This window comes from Myripristis murdjan, chromosome 1, assembly GCF_902150065.1.
Source record: "Myripristis murdjan chromosome 1, fMyrMur1.1, whole genome shotgun sequence".
In the NCBI taxonomy this organism is placed as follows: domain Eukaryota; kingdom Metazoa; phylum Chordata; class Actinopteri; order Holocentriformes; family Holocentridae; genus Myripristis; species Myripristis murdjan.
The window spans coordinates 15,212,554-15,231,921 of NC_043980.1; the positions used below are offsets into that span (position 1 = coordinate 15,212,554).

A 19,368-nucleotide genomic window follows, 5' to 3' on the forward strand; every position below is an offset into this window, starting at 1 on the left:
ATAAAGAACTGAGAATCAACTTTAAAAAAAAAAAAGTGGAGTGCTTTACATGTGAAATCTAAGTAGAAATTGCTTTACATTTAAACGAAATGATCAATGGTTTGATTGTCAAAAAGGCAGTAACAAGACATGCATTTGAATTGTACGTTTTGACTTTTACTCATTCTTTCAGTTTCCATTCAGTAGCTTAAGGAGCATTGTGCATTACTTGTGTGTTTTTTTTTTTTAAATCATCTCTCCTGTCTTGTTAACGTGTCTGTTCCTCGGACAGGTATTCAGTGGATAGAGAGATTTCTTATGTAACAGAAGGTTTTCAGAGACAGGTTGATGTGGAGGAATAAAGCTGGTTTTTAAAGGATCATGATCTATGCACAAGTGGGAGGGAGCGAGTCCCGAGCCCCGCCCTTGTACTGCGGGCGCTTGTCGACTCCGACTCTAGGGTTCAGGGTTTGATGTAGGGTTTTTTTTTTTTTTAATTTCTTGCTTAAATTTCCTATACTCTTTTTTTCCCCCTCACCCTCCTCATTATCATCATCATCATCATCATCATCATCATCTAATGTTATGGCAAACTTTACATTGCGTCGCCATGCTGTGTAATCCTTAACCAATGAGCGCTTATCCTTCTGCTAAAGCACTGTGGGTTGTACTGAAAAAAAAAAGCCCATGACTTTTAAGGCTATCTGTTTTTTAAGGGGAGGAGGGTGGGTGCGGCAAATGGGGTACTTTGCCTTTGCCTTTCTCTTTACTTTGGAAAAAAAAATGTTTAGGAAAAATGTCTGTAACTGAGATACAAAGTTGTGGCTTTTAATGTTGTTCTTTTTTTCCTCCTCATAGAATGTGATTGTTAAGGACATGCACCGGAAAAAAAAAAATTGTTTCCATGGTTTATGGAGCTTCTTTCGGACTATATTAATAAAATTACAATTTTTCTTGGCTGTTACCGAGTACCTCGTCTGTTTTTGTTTTTTTGTTTTCGCTCCACCTTTGATCCGGATTGATTTTTGCAGCAGTTCATTCGACTGAATGTTGAATACAAGTGCGGCAGAAGAGCAAAGCTGAATATTTTTAACATAACATGAGCAGCCAAATGCGCTTAAACTCATAAAAATGCAGCTCAAAAAAATACAAACCACCAATACAAAGTAATTACAGCACTGTGGCCATGTGGAAAAATCATTCAGAGTTGATCCAAAGGTGGTGTGAATTCACTTTGTACATTTTGTTTCACCAGGAGATGCTGGTCTCTCTCCCATTTGTGGTAAACAAGTTTAACAGGATACCGACCGTCGTCCACTGAGTTTGAGGCACTTGGCGGAGTTTGTGACCCAGCTGGGATGCAAGTTTGACATTTGGGTTGAAAGTCTCAAGTCTTTCTTATTTGGGGTCCTCTTCCTCTGCGTGGTAGCCCCCGTTGGAGCTCTCATAGTGATTCTCTGGACGGGATTTCACGAGGCAGTTGCTGTACGCAGACACGTCCATTTCCTCCAGATGACAGGGGGCCTTTTTTGGACTGAGAGGCTTTACCCCGACCATCTCTTCATAGATAGGAGCCTGGGCCTGTGGTTTCACACTGTGGCGTGCTTTACCCTGACAGTGAGACAGACAGCGAGTAAACATTGAGGGCCGAAACATGTCAAACAGTGAACAGACAAACTCTCGATTTCCTGTGTAAAACTTTTTTCTCTCTCTCTCTCTCTCTCTCTCTCTCTCTCTCTCTCTCTCTCTCTCTCTCTCTCTCTCTCTCTCTCTCTCTCTCTCTCTCTCTCTCTCTCTCTCTCTCTCTCTCTCTCTCTCTCTCTCTCTCTCTCTCTCTCTCTCTCTCTCTCTCTCTCCCTCTCTCTCCCTCTCCCTCTCCCTCCTTCCTTCTAGATGGCCTTATGAGGTCCTAAGTGAATGTCATCCTCACAAACTTCACTTCCTCTTTCAAATTTGTTTTGTAATTGCTGCTTGTAAACCTTTAGAGTAGTGGTAGTAGCTTGAACTAAATGACCATAAATGGCACTGGTGCAGTGTAGAGTAGCCATAACTAGTTTACCACACATAAGACAGGTATGTGATAATCTAGAACCCAAACATGAGCAGATATTAAAATAAAACATTCCCTGTCACCCACTCAAAAGCAATCAGCATACACCCCTTCTGACCTCGCTTCTGGGGGGGGGGGGGGGGGGGGGGGGGGGGGCATTATCCTTTATTTCATATTATTTACATATTTTGTATTGTACTTTTAAGTTCAGCAAAGATTGGCTAATGATGGTTATGTTGATTCTTGATTTATGATTCTCGGTTATTTATGGAAATGTGTGTTGCTATGTGAGTGGGTGGGCTGGGGACGAGGTACTGTCAGTGTACCCTTTATTTCAGACATCACTTCACTGATCGACATAACATCTTCACTGCCTTATTAAGTGAATTCAGAGAAGACAAAAGGAAAAAAATAGGCACATGTTGACAACTAGCACTAACAAATTATGAAACCAGTGTGGTTTTGTGGTCAATTGCAGCACAAGTGAGAAGAGATGTTCAGGCACGAACGCAGAGAAAAAAAAGGATGTATTGTTCATGACAGCTGGTTAGGCCACAGATAAAATAGTTTTCCTGTTCGTGTTCATCTAGGTATGGCCCAGCTATTTTCTAAGGAGTGTTGAACCAGATTATGCATAATGAATCGCTCCACTCACTCGATAAATCACCACAAATCCAATGAGGAGCAGGAAGAGTACCGCCACGGCTGAGGAGAGGGCGTACAGCAGAGTCGTGTAGCTCGAGCAGCCGCACTGACCACCTGTGGAGAAGCGAGAGGGGAAAATGGAAAGATCAGTGAGCTGACTACACCGCTGCTGCAGGACACAAACACATAAAGCCACAAAACTGATATTCAGATTCAGACGACTTTATTTGTCCTAAAAAAAAGGCAATTCAGTTTCTCCAGTCTGCCGGGGCACAAACACAACCACCAACTTACAACAGCAGCAAACAACAGTGTGTCAGAGATGATCAGCCAGCATATGGGCAAGAGGTGCACACAAGGGCAAAGTGCAATTCAAGTTCAGTACAGGTTTATAAATTAGTACCATGCATGAAACAAATTAAACAATAATAAAAGAGTCAGACAGCAGCTCTCACAGAAGCTTTGTCACAAGAAAAAGACACCTGAACAAGTCAAGTTATCATAAACCACACACACACATATTCATTTAAAGCAAACTTCTGTCCGCATTCAGCAGCCTGATAGCAGAAGGAATGAAGGACTTTGATACCATCCAGCATCCCCAGTTTGCTGGATCCCCATCTTTGAAATTGTTCTTTTCAACTATATTTGACCTACAAATAAGGAATAATTCATGTGAAACAGCTCATATTCCATGATAAAACACAAAGGTTACTGGCACACTTGAAGGTGTGACAACATCAACTGGAAGTTGCACAAACCACTGAGCCCGACTTCCTTCCTAGATCTGGTCATGGGTACATTTTTTTTTTTTTTTTTTTTTTTTTTGAAAACAGGATCAACATATAGCGAACATATAGGGACTATATAGAGTGTTTCACTGGAAGATATTCACCTCAGTGGTCGATAGGTGTACATTTAATTTTTTTTTCTTTAATGTTTTTCGAAATGCATCATTTCATTTCTTGGCGTGGCTTAAATTGCTAAAAGTGTATTATGTTTAATCATAACTTAAATGTCTATTATTCCCACCTAGGCCTGTGTTTTGGGGCAAAATTAGGCTAAAAGTTTTTTTTTCATTTTTTTTTTTTGACTCTTTAAGCAGTGGAGTCAGTTAACTGGCTGATGATGTCCCCTATTTTTTTTTCCTTCACAGGTATAAAAGGCTGTTAGATTGACCTGGCATTGACCGGGACACACCAATAACTTATGACATTGACTTTAGTGACAGTGACAGGTCAGTGTGTTGTAACTGATGGAACAGGGCTGGGACAAGGAGGCAACAGAAAAGCAGGAAACAGTGGTGCAACAGCTGAAGAAAAACAGCTGGATGGGAAAGAAAGGGTGGCTCTCCAAAAACCCTGCTTGTCCAAAATCCCCCAAACTGCTGAAATCCTGAAAAAAACAGAAAGGAAATTAGCTCTTTCACATTAACCTGGTGATTAAGCCAGGAGTCCCACGGAGGCACGACCCACCTTGCACTGACACAAAGAACACTCGTCTCCCTAGACCGGTGCTGCTGTCGGGCCGGGAGGGCAGGAGCAGCTGGCAGCTGTAAAAGGCGCTGTCCTCCGGCTGCAGCTGCAGCAGGGTCATGTTGTAGGTCATGCCGCTGCGGCTGGGCATCGTAGACAAGTGGAGCCTCTCGGGGGGGAATGTGGAGGCACTATCGTGCTGCTTTGAGTTGTACAACACTTCCACAGGCGCTCGGCCCTTCTGCCGCTTCAGACTCACCCCCTCCACGGCCGAGCCCTCCCCATGTGGGTCCAGGCAGGGGAGCACGGCTGAGCCCCCAGCACACGTCTCTACCTGCACTACTTCAGCTGACCCAGGAGAATCTCCAGACAGGGAAGGGGGGCAAAAAAAAGAAAACGAATACTTACAACATGGCCGACTTACAGGACCTGTTGAAACTGCTGTAAGGAAGCAGGAGCACTGAGAGGAATATTAGCAAACTGTGGCAGGATGCGTGTTTGGAGGAGGAAATGTGGTCGGGCTAAATTTAATATCTTGCATAAGAAGATGTAAACGGCGAAGCAGCTGTTCAAAAACAGTCGTGACAAAAGGAAAACCAATGTGTATCAAGTGAGAGTGGAAGTTTGAGCTTGCTCAGCATTTTACAGAGCTGTGTCTCTAAGGAGGTGTTAAAGACTTGGTGAAAGCACTTTGTGTATTTCAAATATTCAAGATTTTCTCTTGTCATTTCAGCATGCATTTGCACACATGTAAAGAGCAAAATACTGTTTCTCAATCAGTGTCGGCAGTGAATAATATTTAAATCCCTTCTGAAGGATGCTGTTTGTAAGTTAGCAGATGTAGGCCATTAGTGCCGAGGAGACCAAAGCACCAAACACAGGCTTCAAACCACCTCTAGATGAAAGACAGCGCACAGGAAGTGGTGGGGACCAGTGTCTCCCCCAGACTCACCAGTAGTAACGTAGAGGAAGAATTCAGTCTTGCCACGTACTTCTCTGTCAACAGGAAACTTTTCCACAAGAAACTCGCAGTAGTAGCGGTCTGTGTCAGAGGGCCTGAGCTCAGACATGGTCACGTTCAGCCAGGAGCTGCTGGGGTCTCCGCTCACACTGAGGCGCTTGTCATCATCAGTGTTGTGCGGAGAAAAGTTTTCGTTGCTGAGCTTGAACAGCACATTTCCAGGATTGAGCCAACTGCGTTTCAGGGAAACAGCGAAGGGCAAGTCCTCGGTCTCCTCAAACACACAGGGAAAGACCACAGATTCTCCCACATAGCGCTCCAGGAACTGAATCTCACCACACACTAGACAGAAGAAAAGAAATGCATCACACAGGCAGGTCTGGGGAATAACACAGTATGTGGAATGGTAATACCGATTTGACATCAAAAAAAAAAAAAAAAAAAAGAGTAATAATCCATTCATATCTGGGGAAAAATACAGTAATTACATTTTTAAAAAATGCCTTTGAAAAAATAAGAAGTCTTTAAAAACAGTACCGCCCTTTCTGCAGTTGGTTTAGATTCAAGTGAAACCATTTAAATTACAATTTGTAAATGATATACACCATTTCACTTGCAATTCTTACACACGTTGGGGGCAAAACAATCCAAGAGTCGTCAAATTACTGAGTTGTAGTCGACCTGGTGGATCAACATTAGACTTGTCATAAGTTCAGTAAGCAGGCCACATCTGCAATGCAAAGGCTCATTCTAAAGAAAAAGCTGAAACAGCGATCCCAATCCAAGAGGAAAAAATACACACTTAATGATGCAATATAGTCCAAAACGATATAGTGACAAACAGAAAGCCTGTGGCCATGTTAAAAGTGGGATTTTTTTTTTTTTTTTTTTTTTGTGGATATTATCTCATTTAGTCAGGCATACCGATTTCTAACAAAAACAACTATATAACATTTATTTGTGATTTTATACAATTTAAAACACAGCAGTCTTTTATATTAGTAAGCTAGTGTGAGACTGAAGGTTACAGTGAAGCGAAACTGTGCTGTGTATTGAGGCCATGGTGTATTGTTGAGACCCTAAAGCTTTTTCTTAGAACTGTCACCCCAATTCTGAAAACAGGCGTGTGGTTGTAATGAGACGTCACGTCCAAGTTTCTATCATAAAACGAGATTTCATGAGAGATTTGACTAAATGAAAGGTGCATCTGTTGAAACCACAGGTTGCACTATGGTCTAATAGCCTTCTGTGTTACGTGCCATATTTCTGGCTGCGACCTCAACACTGCGAGGGCCCGAACTGTGAGCAGACTTCCCCTTTAAACTCAGAGGTGCGCTCATCTGCGTCGTGCGCCAACACCTCAGTGCGCTCATCTGGGGACCAAACTGTGTGAAATGATATTATCTGGCTGCTCTCAGATTTGCACTGTCTGACCCAAGAGGGAAACTGCTAATTACCATGTGATATTGTTACTGATGTCATAAGGACATCATGCTTTTTGTATTGCGATTTTTCTCCCCAAATAAAATCACATGCATACAGGTCTGTGATTAGTGACATTGATTTACAGAAGGGCGAGCAGAATTCACACATTAATAATCGACCGAAACAACAGCTTCATCCATGAATCTATAAGGGCAGCGCTAAAGCCATCACCCACCTGTCGTCCGTTAGTAAATAAATAAATTAAAATAAAATAAAATAAATACATAAAAAGGTATGTAGGCTATCGGGGTAAAACGTCGTTCTAACTGCAATAATGCGGTCAAAACCTAAAACAGCACGATTATGGTAAAGTTTCTGTAGTCGATTTAAAAAATGTAATATGTATTTGAGAGTCGAGACAATATCAGTTCGTGCGGATCACAATTTTTGCAGCGATTTTTCAGTCTCGATTCAACTATCCTTTTTTTTTTTATTTATAATTTAAACAAGGCTGAGTAATATTAAATAAGCCTGAAAAATTAAACAAAAAAAAGTCCAGTGAACATCATTCATCGGGTTTATAATTTAATTTTAAGTTGTCCAGCAGGGTTTACACTAATTTGGCGCAGGTGTAGCTAGCAAATGCTGGCTCTGAACATCGGATGGGATCGTACAGGTGTGAAGAAACGGCCGGTAAAATAACTTTGTAACCAACTTCGTCACAGAGTGACTTTTCCTTTAATTTGCGGAATTTATGTAGTACAGCGCATAAAAAAATGTTAAAATGTTAACTCTCTCTTAAATGATTAAAAATGTTAGAGAGATTACAGTTAAAATAGCTGGTGGCATATATGCACTTCACTTTTTTGCCAGCACAAAGGTAGCAATATGAACAATGACTGCGAAATAGAGCACAAATAAGACCGAGACCCCCATCTGCAAAAAAAAAAAAAAAAAAAAAAAAAAGACTTACCGAGTGTGTTCTGCGTAATGAAGAGTGCACACACACAAGCCAGATACTGCATCCCCATCATTTTCAGGTTGTCCGGAGAAACTAGATTTGAGTCTGAGGGGATTCAGTGATGCAAACCATGACAGTACACACTCTCACAGCCAGTCACAAGTGTGTGATCATGTGAAGGAAACTGATAGAACAGAGGAGGACTAAGAGGAACTCCATGTGGCTCCACCCTAAAATTTCAGGGCCCAAGAGGAAGCATTATGCCCAAGACATGTGGATGGCTCACACACCACTCTTCACAAATTAAATGTTTTGCCATTCAAATGGTTCTGAATCCTTTGGAAAAAGCAGACAAAAGTGGTGTTTGCTACTGATTAATGTACTACAAATCTCGGGACTACAGTAGATTGAGGAAAATTCATGTTATCTAGGTCATCTGCACTACAGTTCTGCTTTGTAATTTAGACAACACTTCAGCAGAACAATGAGCCATGTAATAACCCACTCATGGGCAGCCGGGTGAGAGGGGTAACTTCCATCTCACCCAGCCACTCCTGTAACAGGGGCTGTCAAATTTCCTATGTTCTGAATCCCAAAGTTCACCTCCACTGGTCCATTTTCAAGTTTTTTTTCCCCCTAGGGACCCTTATGATAGATTAAAATGGTAAGACTGATATGTTGAACAAATTTGTCAGTATTCCTGGTGAGTTAATTTCATGAGCGTTAACTACACACTGAGCTCCTGGCTAAGTCTCCAGACCCCACTTTGAAAACCACTGGCCCACACCAGAACCGGACAGTCATGTGTCACTGTGGTCCCTGCAGGTCCTTGGTTGGTTACACTGGAGCCAAATGTGCCATTTATAGTCAGCTCTCTCTTTATAAAGGTAATACAATCCATTTCCACTAGGTGGCCTACAGGCCTACTAGTGAGTGCTTATTGTATGATGCCATCTTGTGGTATTACTGTGTTATTACTGTGGTATCTTGTGGTTTTATTAGGACTTCAAATTCGATTTCCACCCGAATTGGCATGCATTGGTTTATTAAAAAGGAATAAGTAAATAACACTTAAAAATACACAGGTAGCAATATATGCACTGTTTTATTCATATACATCAAAGATAAACCAGACATTGTAATATATGGCATTTTCACTGCATTAGATATTAACAGCAGCTAACCTTTTGAGCAAGACTGATAGACAACTGTTTTTCAAAAGGACCACGGATACACTGATTCAAAAATGAAATTAGGCTAAAATGACTCGTTTGAAGAAAAACTGTCATTTAGCAGGTCAAGATTTGTGCTGGAAGGGTAATATTTTGTTTTTACAGATTCAATTTAATCAGTATCTCATTTATTTGAAATGCACTCCTGGATGCAGACTTTTTAAACATATTTAGTATAGATGAAGGTAAATTTTCCCTCAGGCATTATTTCAGTTTGGGGAGAAACATTTGACCGTTATATTTTTTCCAAAGTAAGTTACGGCAGCAAGAATGTGTCAAAATGCTCCAACAATGTCATTTGTTGAGATAAAAATATTTTTCAACTTATCTGGAGCCATACAGAAATGGAGAACCGGGAAACTGAAAACGCTTTACTTTCCAGACATGGTGGTGAAGTTAAAGAGAATATGTAAAGCTAATGTTTGGCATGTCACTAAAATTAGTCATTTAATTTCTCCTCAGTTGGTCAAATGCTCCTTATCAAACTTGGCTACTGACAGATCTAATTTTATCTTTAGAAAAGAACCCATTTAATAAATTCAGATTACAGTAATATCAAATTGATGTAACATGCTGACAAACACTGTTATGAAGACTGCAACATTTTAAATAACCAATGGAAACTGTCAGCAAAACTATAAGAAGCCTTTATGATTGACTACTTACCCTGTGTAAAATGCCAGATGCCTCTCCACACTTTTGTCCCATTTAACACTTCAACACCGGACAGGACAAGAGGTGACCATACCACACCACAAAACAATAACTATAATATTGTCAAAATTTAACATTTAAATTTTGATACATCCAGGCCTTCTGAAAACCTTTGGACAACTGAAAAGGAAAAAAAAAAAACTATCCCTGAAAGCATCTCTGTGGTAAGATAATATTTTGAAACAAATGATAATCTTTCAAGACATGAAACCCATGCAACAATCCTCAGTTATCTCATCAATTTTAAGAACACTCAAACATAATACATATCATGTAATACTCTGCCTAACATCCACTGTACAGGGTACACCCACACTAGAGTAGACATCAGGTACTTACTGGGTTTAACTGACCTGTCATGCCAGCTGAGTGGGTTTTAAGGCTGAAAAGCTGATATGGATGGGCTATAGATGACAAAAAATACACAAGTATTAAGTGATGTGGGCAGAGGGGGGAAAAGTGCCACATTGAATACCAGAGGTATTTGGTGCAGAGCAGTTAACTCCTATTTTCCCTCAATCAAACCTGAATGACACACTCATGTCCTCAGTGCACCTCTTGTCCAAATCTGGAGGAAGGAACCTTTTTATCAAGGTCTATAGACAATTAATTTTATAGCAGTTATCCATGATCTTGGCCTAAAATATCCAGATTTAACTGCTAAAACGTTTATTTAATTGAGTGCCTGTTGAGCTTGGAGAAATATTATATAGTATTTGGTTTATGTGCCAACTTGCAGCCTATATAACAAACTTCACAATCAGCCCTTTGCAGATGATTTCACACCCTGCGTCTATGTAAAGAGTGATGAATAAGGATGCATACTTGGTGGCGCATAATGAGGACATGACTGACAAAGACAATTAAGAGCACTAAACATTATAGTGCTCCAGAGTTATGTCAGTATAGTATGATGTAACATGCAACATCTGAAACCAAAATTAGGCCAACATCTCAGAAATGGGCTGGTAGACCCTACAAGATTTTGATCAAACAAAATCACAATTACATGGCATCAAATTCATAGAACAGAGGTGACAATTCTGTCAAAGTTCGGACATTTGCTTTGAATACTGAAAATTATGATATTCTGTCTTTCTGAGATGCTCTCAATGCATGCTGACTCCAAGAATTGTAGCATAGCAAACTTTGCTTGAATTTCTAATTAAATCTTGTAGTTTAACCCAGCCCTACTACAACATCTAGAAATACAACACTAGTACAAACCTTTATGACGACTCACCTCCACCTTACGTCAGGACAAACCAGCATTGGATTTCAAGAGGATTTTATTACAACACAGATTCTTAAAACATTACAAAGGATGCATACAATTACCCTTTTGACCATGAAATATTAAAAATAAATCTGAAATAAGAATAAAGCCACAGACTGATGAGTCATTGGTCTTTAACACTACTTAGTTGAACTCATCTTCATCACTGAGACCCTCACCAACTATAGTTGGGGACGCAAGTCCAACAGCACCTAAGTGTGCTGTGAGGGCCTCAATCATTCTACCAAAAGAAAGAAAAAACCAAATGTTTACAGGAGAAACTTGCCTTTGTCGGAACGTTCATGTAACTCCAGCAGCTTCAAAAGCAATATGAATAGTATTTAAACACACTTAACTTCTATAAACCTGAGTGAAACCTATGGAAAAAAAAACATATCCTCACGTCATCAAATAATGACAAAATATGTCATCGACTTGAGTGGTGTTTGGCTGTTTTCCGGTAAAGATGTTACGTTAAATGTCCATGTGTTATAATAGATATTTTGTCTTCACCACCACTGGTCTTACTGCTCATTGCTTGTGGCTAGGTGTAAAGCACAAGGATGAGAGAAAGGTGTTAACCTCCAAACCTAGTTCGGTGGCTGTGTTGCTGCTTCAGTACCGCCCAGCTGGAGACATGACGGGAGGCCGCATGCCCATCGGAGGGCCTCCCTGGTAGGGGGGCACCATTGGAGGACCCTGCCCATATGGAGGCATCCCTCCAGGCATGTAGCTCGGCATGCCCTGGGGAGGAGCACCATACTGACCTAAAGAGAAATCACAGGATGGCTTAATGCTGTTAGTTGTGCTAATCCAGTAATAGTTCAACATTATCTTAACTCAAATTACATTATCATTTCCACATATTTGATCTTGTATTGAAAGGCAAATAAACAAAATCTCAAAACAATGTTCAGGTTCTGGTTTATTTAGAGCCCTTAATCGGAGTTATAGTCTCAAAGAGCTTTACAAAGCCCAGAGTTTACAGAAAACAAAACTACACCCCCTGACCCAAATTATAAGAGATTTTGTTAGCTCTTAAACTTAGAAACAATGGTAACTTTAAAGAAGCGCCAAGCCTGAGCCCCTGATCATTTGGCTGAAATGAAGGTTTTGAAGGCATGGAGATTAATTTCCTTACACAGCATTGTCTGTGCAACTCTGACATGTCTTACCATGCATGGGATGCCTCATGCCAGGCTGCTGTGGTGGCATTCCTTGCTGTGGGGGCATCATACCACCCACAGCTGCCACCGGGGGAGCAGCCGGATGGGCCTGGCCCGCCCTGGGAATAAGACGCTGGTAACGGGGCAACTGGGCTTTCCTCTCTTCCTGTTGGCAGGGCAACATACACAGCAAACACTCAGACTTAAGAAACATAGTTGCGCCCCTCACTGTGAAAGCATTTTACACTCCACTGAAGAATGATACCAATTTTTGCATGACTATTGTTACACTGATTCCAGACTGATGATGATACTGGTCTACTGATAATGGTCTAAATCAGCCCACCAGGTAATCTGAATTGAACCATCCTATCCCATCACCAACAAGAAAATACTGTTCAACATAAAGTATGAGATCATTTGTAGTGCAAGGATATACACTCTAAATCCTCTATTTGTAATTTGACATAAATGTTGCCATGAATATCTATTTCATGATGATCTTGATATTCAGAGTGCCAGAAGAGCTAAACTTGAAACCCTCTGATGATTCCACCATATAAAATGTTCTATTACTTGTATCTGTCATTACTTACTGTGAAAGGGCAAAACGCAAAGCTCAAGCAACTTACCAGTGAGATATCCTCATCAGGGTGGATCAACTTACTGGTTGCACTCGAAGTTGTGAGGGTGGCAGGCTTACTGGTCACTGTGGCTGGGGGCTTGGCCACAGTGCTGCTGGAGGGGTTAGAGGAGGAAGAGGAGGAGGAGGAAGAAGAAGAGGCAGAGGGCTGGGTGTAGGCAGGGAATGTTGCTTTGGGAGGATCGGTGGAGGCGGCTGTGCTGTGAGAGCTTGAAGCTGCAGTTCCTGAAGCACTCTGCTGGGCCTGTACAAAGAGCCACAAAAGGCATTGGACTGGTCAAAATAAATAGAAATTAGTGCTTTCCAACATTTCCCAAGATGGCCAAAATATTTTTTGTGTCCTTTGAGAAAGAAAAAAATTTTCTGCTCAAGGGATGCAAAGAAGTCAATATCTGGCAAAGTGTTAGGCCTCTATGGTACAGGCTTAATTCTCTATACTAGTAATGACAAAATACTAAAACGTAATAGAAGAGCAACTTTAGTTTGAGAATATTTCCTTTTTAAACCGTGTCCAGTGTCACTAATCAGACACAACAGAAAAAAAACAAAAAAAAACAACAACATTGGCAGTTCTTCAATGCAGGTCAAGTAATAATTAATATTAGTCTTTAGTTTTTAATACAGACACAGCAGCGCAATTAGACTCATTACTCTTATCACAATTACCTACATACTGTGATTGCAATTATTAGCCACAAGTACAAGACTTGATGATTTGAGTAACAAACTACTAATGACGCTTTACATCATGATTACTTTAAATACATAGTTACTTTAAAACAGTCTAAGTCCAGTATCTGTTAAATTAAGTATCACAGAACTCTATCTCTATCATTTTTATCAGCTGAAAAGAATGGGACAATATACAGTAATCCATTAACTGAGCAACCTTACACTGCATCCACACAGGACATGATGTGAGCAAGTGCAATCTTGTGATGTGTACGATGTGACATCGCCTTGTATCACTTATATCGCTGTATGTGTGGATGAGGTGTCAGAACTCCAGAAATGCAAGCCACTGCATATTTTTGTTAGTGGGAAAAACTGACGACATAGATAACATACTGTTGGAACATGAAGTCATTTCAAATATGAGGGGTAGCTACTGAAGAATTCATGCTGCAGAAGTCAGAAAGGGTAGGTGATTCAAGTCATGCATGAGAAAAACAAAATTCCATGAAAATACCTGGCTAGTCCTCATATTGTGAAAAAGCACATTTGCCAAGGTTAAGCTCCAAGTTTAAAAAAAAAAAAAAAAGCAGGGTGGCTCTTCCTAAAGGTAATCATCCACTGACACTGACAATGTAACAATCATTAATTCACAAGTGGCCTTTTAAAACAAGCACTGTTAGTAATAAGCCTGATTACAATTACAAGAGGATATACAGCCATTGAGCGTCAAGAAATAACCAGCATGCTGATGCCATAGCTCAAGTAGAAGTCCTGTCAGTAAGCGTACTTGTGGTGTGTTAAAGTAGGGAGGCTGGGAGGAAGCAGACTGAGGGTCTGCAGGTGGAGAGGAAACGGCTGCTGAGCTGCTGGGAGTATCAGAGCCCATCTGCAGCACAGAGGAGAGGAGAGCAGAGCATTTAACAAGTCTAGATAATCTTGATTCGACAGTGAGGACATAGCTTACTATCAAAACAGAGTGATAATGAACTAAAAACAGAAAATGGAAAGCAAGGGAGGAAGAGGAATATGCAATAGAAAAGAGGAAATGGGTTGTGGTGGGGGTCAAGATTGAGAAAATAAAAACTCCAACAAAATAAATATTTTGCATCCATGAATGATATGTGCAAAAGAGGAAAACTATCTTTGTCTGAAAAGGGGGGACAGGATTAACCAAACCTCTATCAAGTAAAGGTCTTAGTTTCCATCTTTGCAATTGGCCCTGCCAGTTTAATTCTAACAGTGCTTTGTCCATTAATACAGCTTATTTAAAGTTTTTTTTCTGGCCAACTATGCCTACCCTCAACTGTTACCTCTACACCTCTATGGATGTGTGGGGAGAAAATAAATATATATGTTAGGTCACTATACTGCCCACCTGTGCTGCGCTGGGGAACAGAGGTTTGGTGACAGCAGGTTGGGCTGCTGGTGCTGCTGGCCGGCTGGGCATCGCTCCTGCTGCAGGGGGCTGGGCCATTGGAGGCATGCCAGGCCTGGGAGCCATGTGAGGTGGCATTCCTAAAGAAACACACAAGCTTAATTAGTGTTTTCTCCTTGCAAACATTTGAAAACATAAGGTGTTTGATATGATCATATTTCTTCATTTCTTCTAAAGCATGTACAATAAAAGCAAGACCTTCAGACCATTCAGTAGACAGACTACATTTCTGAAACAAAATTTCAACAAACACAGCTTTCACACAGAATTTTGTTGAAAATAAAAATGTCTATCAAGTCATACACATGATAACTCAGACAAATCTAATGCATGACAGTTTAGATTTCTCAACCAGTGCTTACCTGGGGGCATGCCGGGCATTCCTGGCATCATAGGGGGCATCATCCCTCCCATTGGCATCATGCTGCAAAACACATTACAAACCAACGTTTCTTGAAAACTGAACATCAGTGATGTCAACAATTAGGTGTGTCTGCAGCTACAATAAAATGACAAGTCAAATAGAACCCAAGTCCCAAAAGCTTATACATACACACATGGTTAATGAAGACTTCATAATATGATAAACTGGAAGTACTAAACAGAACGACTTACCCTGGTGGCATTCCAGGCATAGCAGGGGGCATCCCGTGCATCATGGGAGGAACACCAGGCATCATGGGAGGCATCCCTATGACAATGGCAGAAGATGGTGCCAGCTTACTGACAATGAAACACTGCATCAAACTATGCAGGTTAGGGTTGGGCCGATGGACAGTGTCATCATCCATTGCCAATGGCTGACAGTCACTGATCACTGAGCCCTCTACCATCATAACAATGTGATTTAAAAGCCCCCCACTCCAGACAAGAAAACTTGATATAATTACAGTGTCTCTGCGATGCCATACAAAAATGTATTTGTTACTTATTTGCAACAAAGTAGAAGTTCAGAATACTTTATTTTATCCAAGGGAAGCATGACATTCAGAGCTGGTGACTAAGGGCTTCCCGCCAAAAACGGGAATCAGGGGATTTTATCATCGTCGTTATTATTTGTCTATCACTTAGAAAATGACAAATTGAATGGACTGTGCAACTATGGCAGCTAATACCAGTGTTTTCCACTGCAGGGGCTGACTATATCTGAGCATCTCTTCTATTGCCATTACTGTTGGTAATCACTGGCTGCCCCCTTAGTGGACTGAGGCGTGACCATGCAAAAAATATAATGACTCAAATGTGGCAATCATTGCCCTGGTCAGGCCAGCAATAATAATTGTTATTTGAAGAAAGTAACAGAGATAATGTCACAGATGACACACAAACCAGACACCAACACAACAGAACTGAATCTAATCCGAGTAAGCCAATAAGTCAGGACAGAGGAGGGACTGCGGATCAATTATCAGCTCTGAGTTCGAACAGAGACCTGGATTTATTAAGTCTTGATTTTATCAACACTGAAAGCATTAAGACTCCTTGTTACTATTAGGATGTTTTGGCTTACATTATAGTACATTCAAGCTCCAGTGAGTACAAGTGAGTATTGGACAAAGGTAAAATTACATTATCATGCTGCGTTCAAATGTAATTTATACTGTAGTTTAGGTTTTGGTGAGAAACTTAAATAAATACAGCTGTTGGAAGGAGAAATTTCAAATCAAATCTTCAAAGATAGATAAATGGATATTAGAGAGGGAATTTATGACCTGTTTAATTTCCTAATGCTAATTCTAAGCAGCTTATGATATGTAATTAAAACTACAAATGTTAATTTTTTTCTCCCCAAACTGGAATAAATATCCAAATAAAAATACATTTTCCAGTTTTCTAATCATTCTAATAATAATTTCTAATCATCTGAATGCATGAGCAAATGCATTAATTTTCAAGGACATCATGAGGGTAAAACAAAGTGGGGGATAATAAGCAGGGATAAAGAGTCTTCTTTAGATACTAATATGAATTAGAGCATGTAAAAAAAAAAAAAGAAAAAGAAAAGAAAAGAAAAAGAAACAACAAAAACGTTAACACTGATGAATCAATTAGCACAGCTAATTACTGAGGTCTTGCCTTGGTATCCTCCAGGGGGCATTCCTGGAGCTCCAGCCACAGGAGGCATCCCAGGCTGGCCCATAGGAGCAGTGTAGGCTGCCTGAGGCTGTGCAGCAGCAGGATGCTGGAATGATGGTCCTGCCTCATCATCATCATCTTCCTCATCAGAGTCCTCCTGATTGTTCTGCTTCTTCTTTTGACTCTCTGGAAGGAAACATCAAGGAGTGATGCTTAAGCAGACAACAAACAAACATTCATGGTCTTGATTGTTTGTTGTTGTTTGTTTTTTTTTAAACAGATGAGACAAAGTTCACTACTTCAGGTGTATAAAAATGCCCAATTACCTTGTGATTTCTGTTCTAATGTTCGTCTTCTCTCTTGCATGTCCTTTTCTGGAATCCCTTCCATGCCATAGATCTCCAACTCGATGTCAACCCTTCCAGGAATGGCATTTGGTACACCATCAATGGTCTCTTTATGAACCTGAAACGTACAATATCAATCACCACATCTTTACGCCATCATAACCCTAACACAGGGTCGTGATAATCACCAACACATGAATTCACTGTTCATGGTATGAGGACAACTCAATAACAGGGTCGATGAAGACACGCACCTGCATGCAATGAATGGCCAAGCCCGGGCCTGTGTACAACTTCTTGTGACATATGTGGCACTTGAAATGTTTGGCCTTTTGGTGCTGGATCAGGATCTTTTCATCGTCAAAATCTCGGTTACAATACCTTGAGGACATAAGTTAAGGACTGTATTTTAACCATCATGCTTCGGACAGCCTTACTTAAAAGAGGTTGCCATGGTAGGCTAGCAACCGGTTAACGTTAGCTTGACTGGATGGCACCTTCCCCGCTAGCATTTACATCAACTCACCGCAGTCAAACCAATGGAAATGTACTCGGTCCGAAATATTTTGAGGAATAAACTACTAAATTGTTTTCTAAAGGTATTTGCTGGCCGTGAACGACCACCAAACTAAGACAACAACATTTTGCAAGTAGTTAGCTACCGTAAGGCCTTCCTTATAATAAGCTAACGTGCACCGGGGGCTCACGGTCTCTTTTCTGTGTTTATCGGCATTTTGCCCCTCACACCAAAGGATACCAACACCATGGCTTCATCTGCTTCTTTTTCTTCCGTCCCATTTTTCAAACAGTATTGACAAAGTCACCGAACAACACTTGACACTCTTATTATCTGTATGATAGTAGCATGCTGCTCATCCCGTGACTACGACAAAAAATGGCGCTTTAGAGGAGGAAGCACACGGCTTACCCAGGATGCCATGCGTAAACACGCGGGAGCACGCACGAGCGCGCGCATCTCAAACTTTGTTTTTATGGTCTGTGATTTCAAAATATGTTTTTAATCATAAAAACAAAATTATTTTTACACGTACAATTACAAGAAACATTGATTTCTGTACTCAAAATTAATTAACTTGAATATTTTTTTTTCATCTAAGTGTATGAGGTTAGCCCACTAATTACATTGAATTAATTGGATAATTCCAAATTTTGACAGGTGAGTGTGCCAATCATGTTAGACATAGCTATGTGGGTTCATTTAGTCGCGTCACATGTATGGATAGCTGCTTACAACTTGTTATTTGGTCAGTGTCCACTTGGTGGAGACATATACTGGTTTAAAATAAGAGTAAACGCTCTAGTGGGAAATGAAGGGCCAAGGGGTTCCCAGTTTTTGTCAGGCCAAGGATCCACAGCAAGACTAGAAATAGACCACTGGCCCCAATTTAATTGTTCTGATGGTGCAGAATTACACAACTGTCTATACTGGATGTGGCCAGTCAGCATGTCACAGTCAGTGTTGTGAAAGTTTTGATCAGCTCTGCTATCTTTACATATTGACTTTCTAGGGGTGGGCATAAAAGTGAATTACACTATTCCTCATTTTACTGGGGACCGATGAATTAGTCAAGGCATGGTATGATTTATACACAATCAACGTCCTCTGGATGTCAGTGAAGACAATAAATGGCAATAGCACGAAGCAAACTTCTTATTGAATACCTTCAGCATGAACACCCACACATACAGCGTGTAGCACTGCAGCTTAAGATGACACAGTGGACAAATAACACAAGCACTATTATGATTATCATCATCATCATCATCATCATCATCATCATCATCACAGGTGAAAAAAAGCAATAAGCATGTTGCAAATAGAAGCATCTGTATCAGGTTGGCATTTCTTGATATTTTTTCCTGATCTGTTCTCATGGAATAAAACAGGCCAAAATTAATCCCATTCCTTGCACGTGCCCAAAATGGTGTGATTGGAATAAGAAGCCAAGGCCAAATTGTTACAAGTGCTGCTCTCAGCCGTCAGCACAGCAGGAAACTACAAATCTACTGAAGTCAGATTTTTCATCCCTGCAGCCTCGCCGTCTTCTCTTTCTCTCCGAAGTGAATGATTACGCCTGAAATGGGAGATTTATGAAGGGGAAATACAACTGAGGCGACTTTCCTCGACCACCTAATGAATTTTTCATTGTATGCATTCAAAACCGCTACTCTCCATATGGTGATTGTGGCTAGACTTGAGAAGACGTTCGGTGACAGGGAAGGCTCCCTTCTCTGAATGAATTACGGCCGGTTCTAGTGTGCTCACGCACGTCATTGCTCACTTTGA

At 40.7% G+C, this 19,368-nt stretch overlaps 2 protein-coding genes across 4 annotated transcripts; both read right to left on the reverse strand.

Annotated features, from left to right (window-relative positions):
• Positions 1-215: 215 nt before the first annotated feature.
• cd7al (cd7 antigen-like) lies at positions 216-8,509 on the reverse strand. Of its 2 annotated transcripts, XM_030052077.1 has the most exons (5): positions 7,509-8,509; positions 5,102-5,452; positions 4,150-4,512; positions 2,685-2,788; positions 216-1,590 (listed from the first exon to the last, which is right to left on the reverse strand). In XM_030052077.1, exons 1-5 carry the CDS (start codon positions 7,567-7,569, stop codon positions 1,378-1,380), a joined length of 1,092 nt encoding a protein of 363 aa, XP_029907937.1. In that variant the 5' UTR covers positions 7,570-8,509; the 3' UTR covers positions 216-1,377. The 2 variants fall into 2 exon arrangements, with proteins under 2 accessions (XP_029907937.1, XP_029907929.1); XM_030052069.1 differs by lacking the exon at positions 7,509-8,509 and having other exon boundaries at positions 5,102-5,998.
• A 1,522-nt stretch (positions 8,510-10,031) lies between these two features.
• On the reverse strand, positions 10,032-18,002 carry znf207b (zinc finger protein 207, b). 2 transcript variants are annotated; one of them, XM_030052057.1, is made up of 11 exons: positions 17,818-18,002; positions 17,315-17,441; positions 17,040-17,178; positions 16,714-16,899; positions 15,253-15,328; positions 15,000-15,061; positions 14,578-14,717; positions 13,990-14,088; positions 12,517-12,771; positions 11,894-12,050; positions 10,032-11,485 (listed from the first exon to the last, which is right to left on the reverse strand). In XM_030052057.1, the coding sequence occupies exons 1-11, from the start codon at positions 17,856-17,858 to the stop codon at positions 11,334-11,336; spliced, it is 1,434 nt and encodes a 477-aa protein (XP_029907917.1). In that variant the 5' UTR covers positions 17,859-18,002; the 3' UTR covers positions 10,032-11,333. The 2 variants fall into 2 exon arrangements, with proteins under 2 accessions (XP_029907917.1, XP_029907909.1); XM_030052049.1 differs by lacking the exon at positions 13,990-14,088 and having other exon boundaries at positions 17,818-17,858.
• Between the last annotated feature and the right edge of the window lie 1,366 nt (positions 18,003-19,368).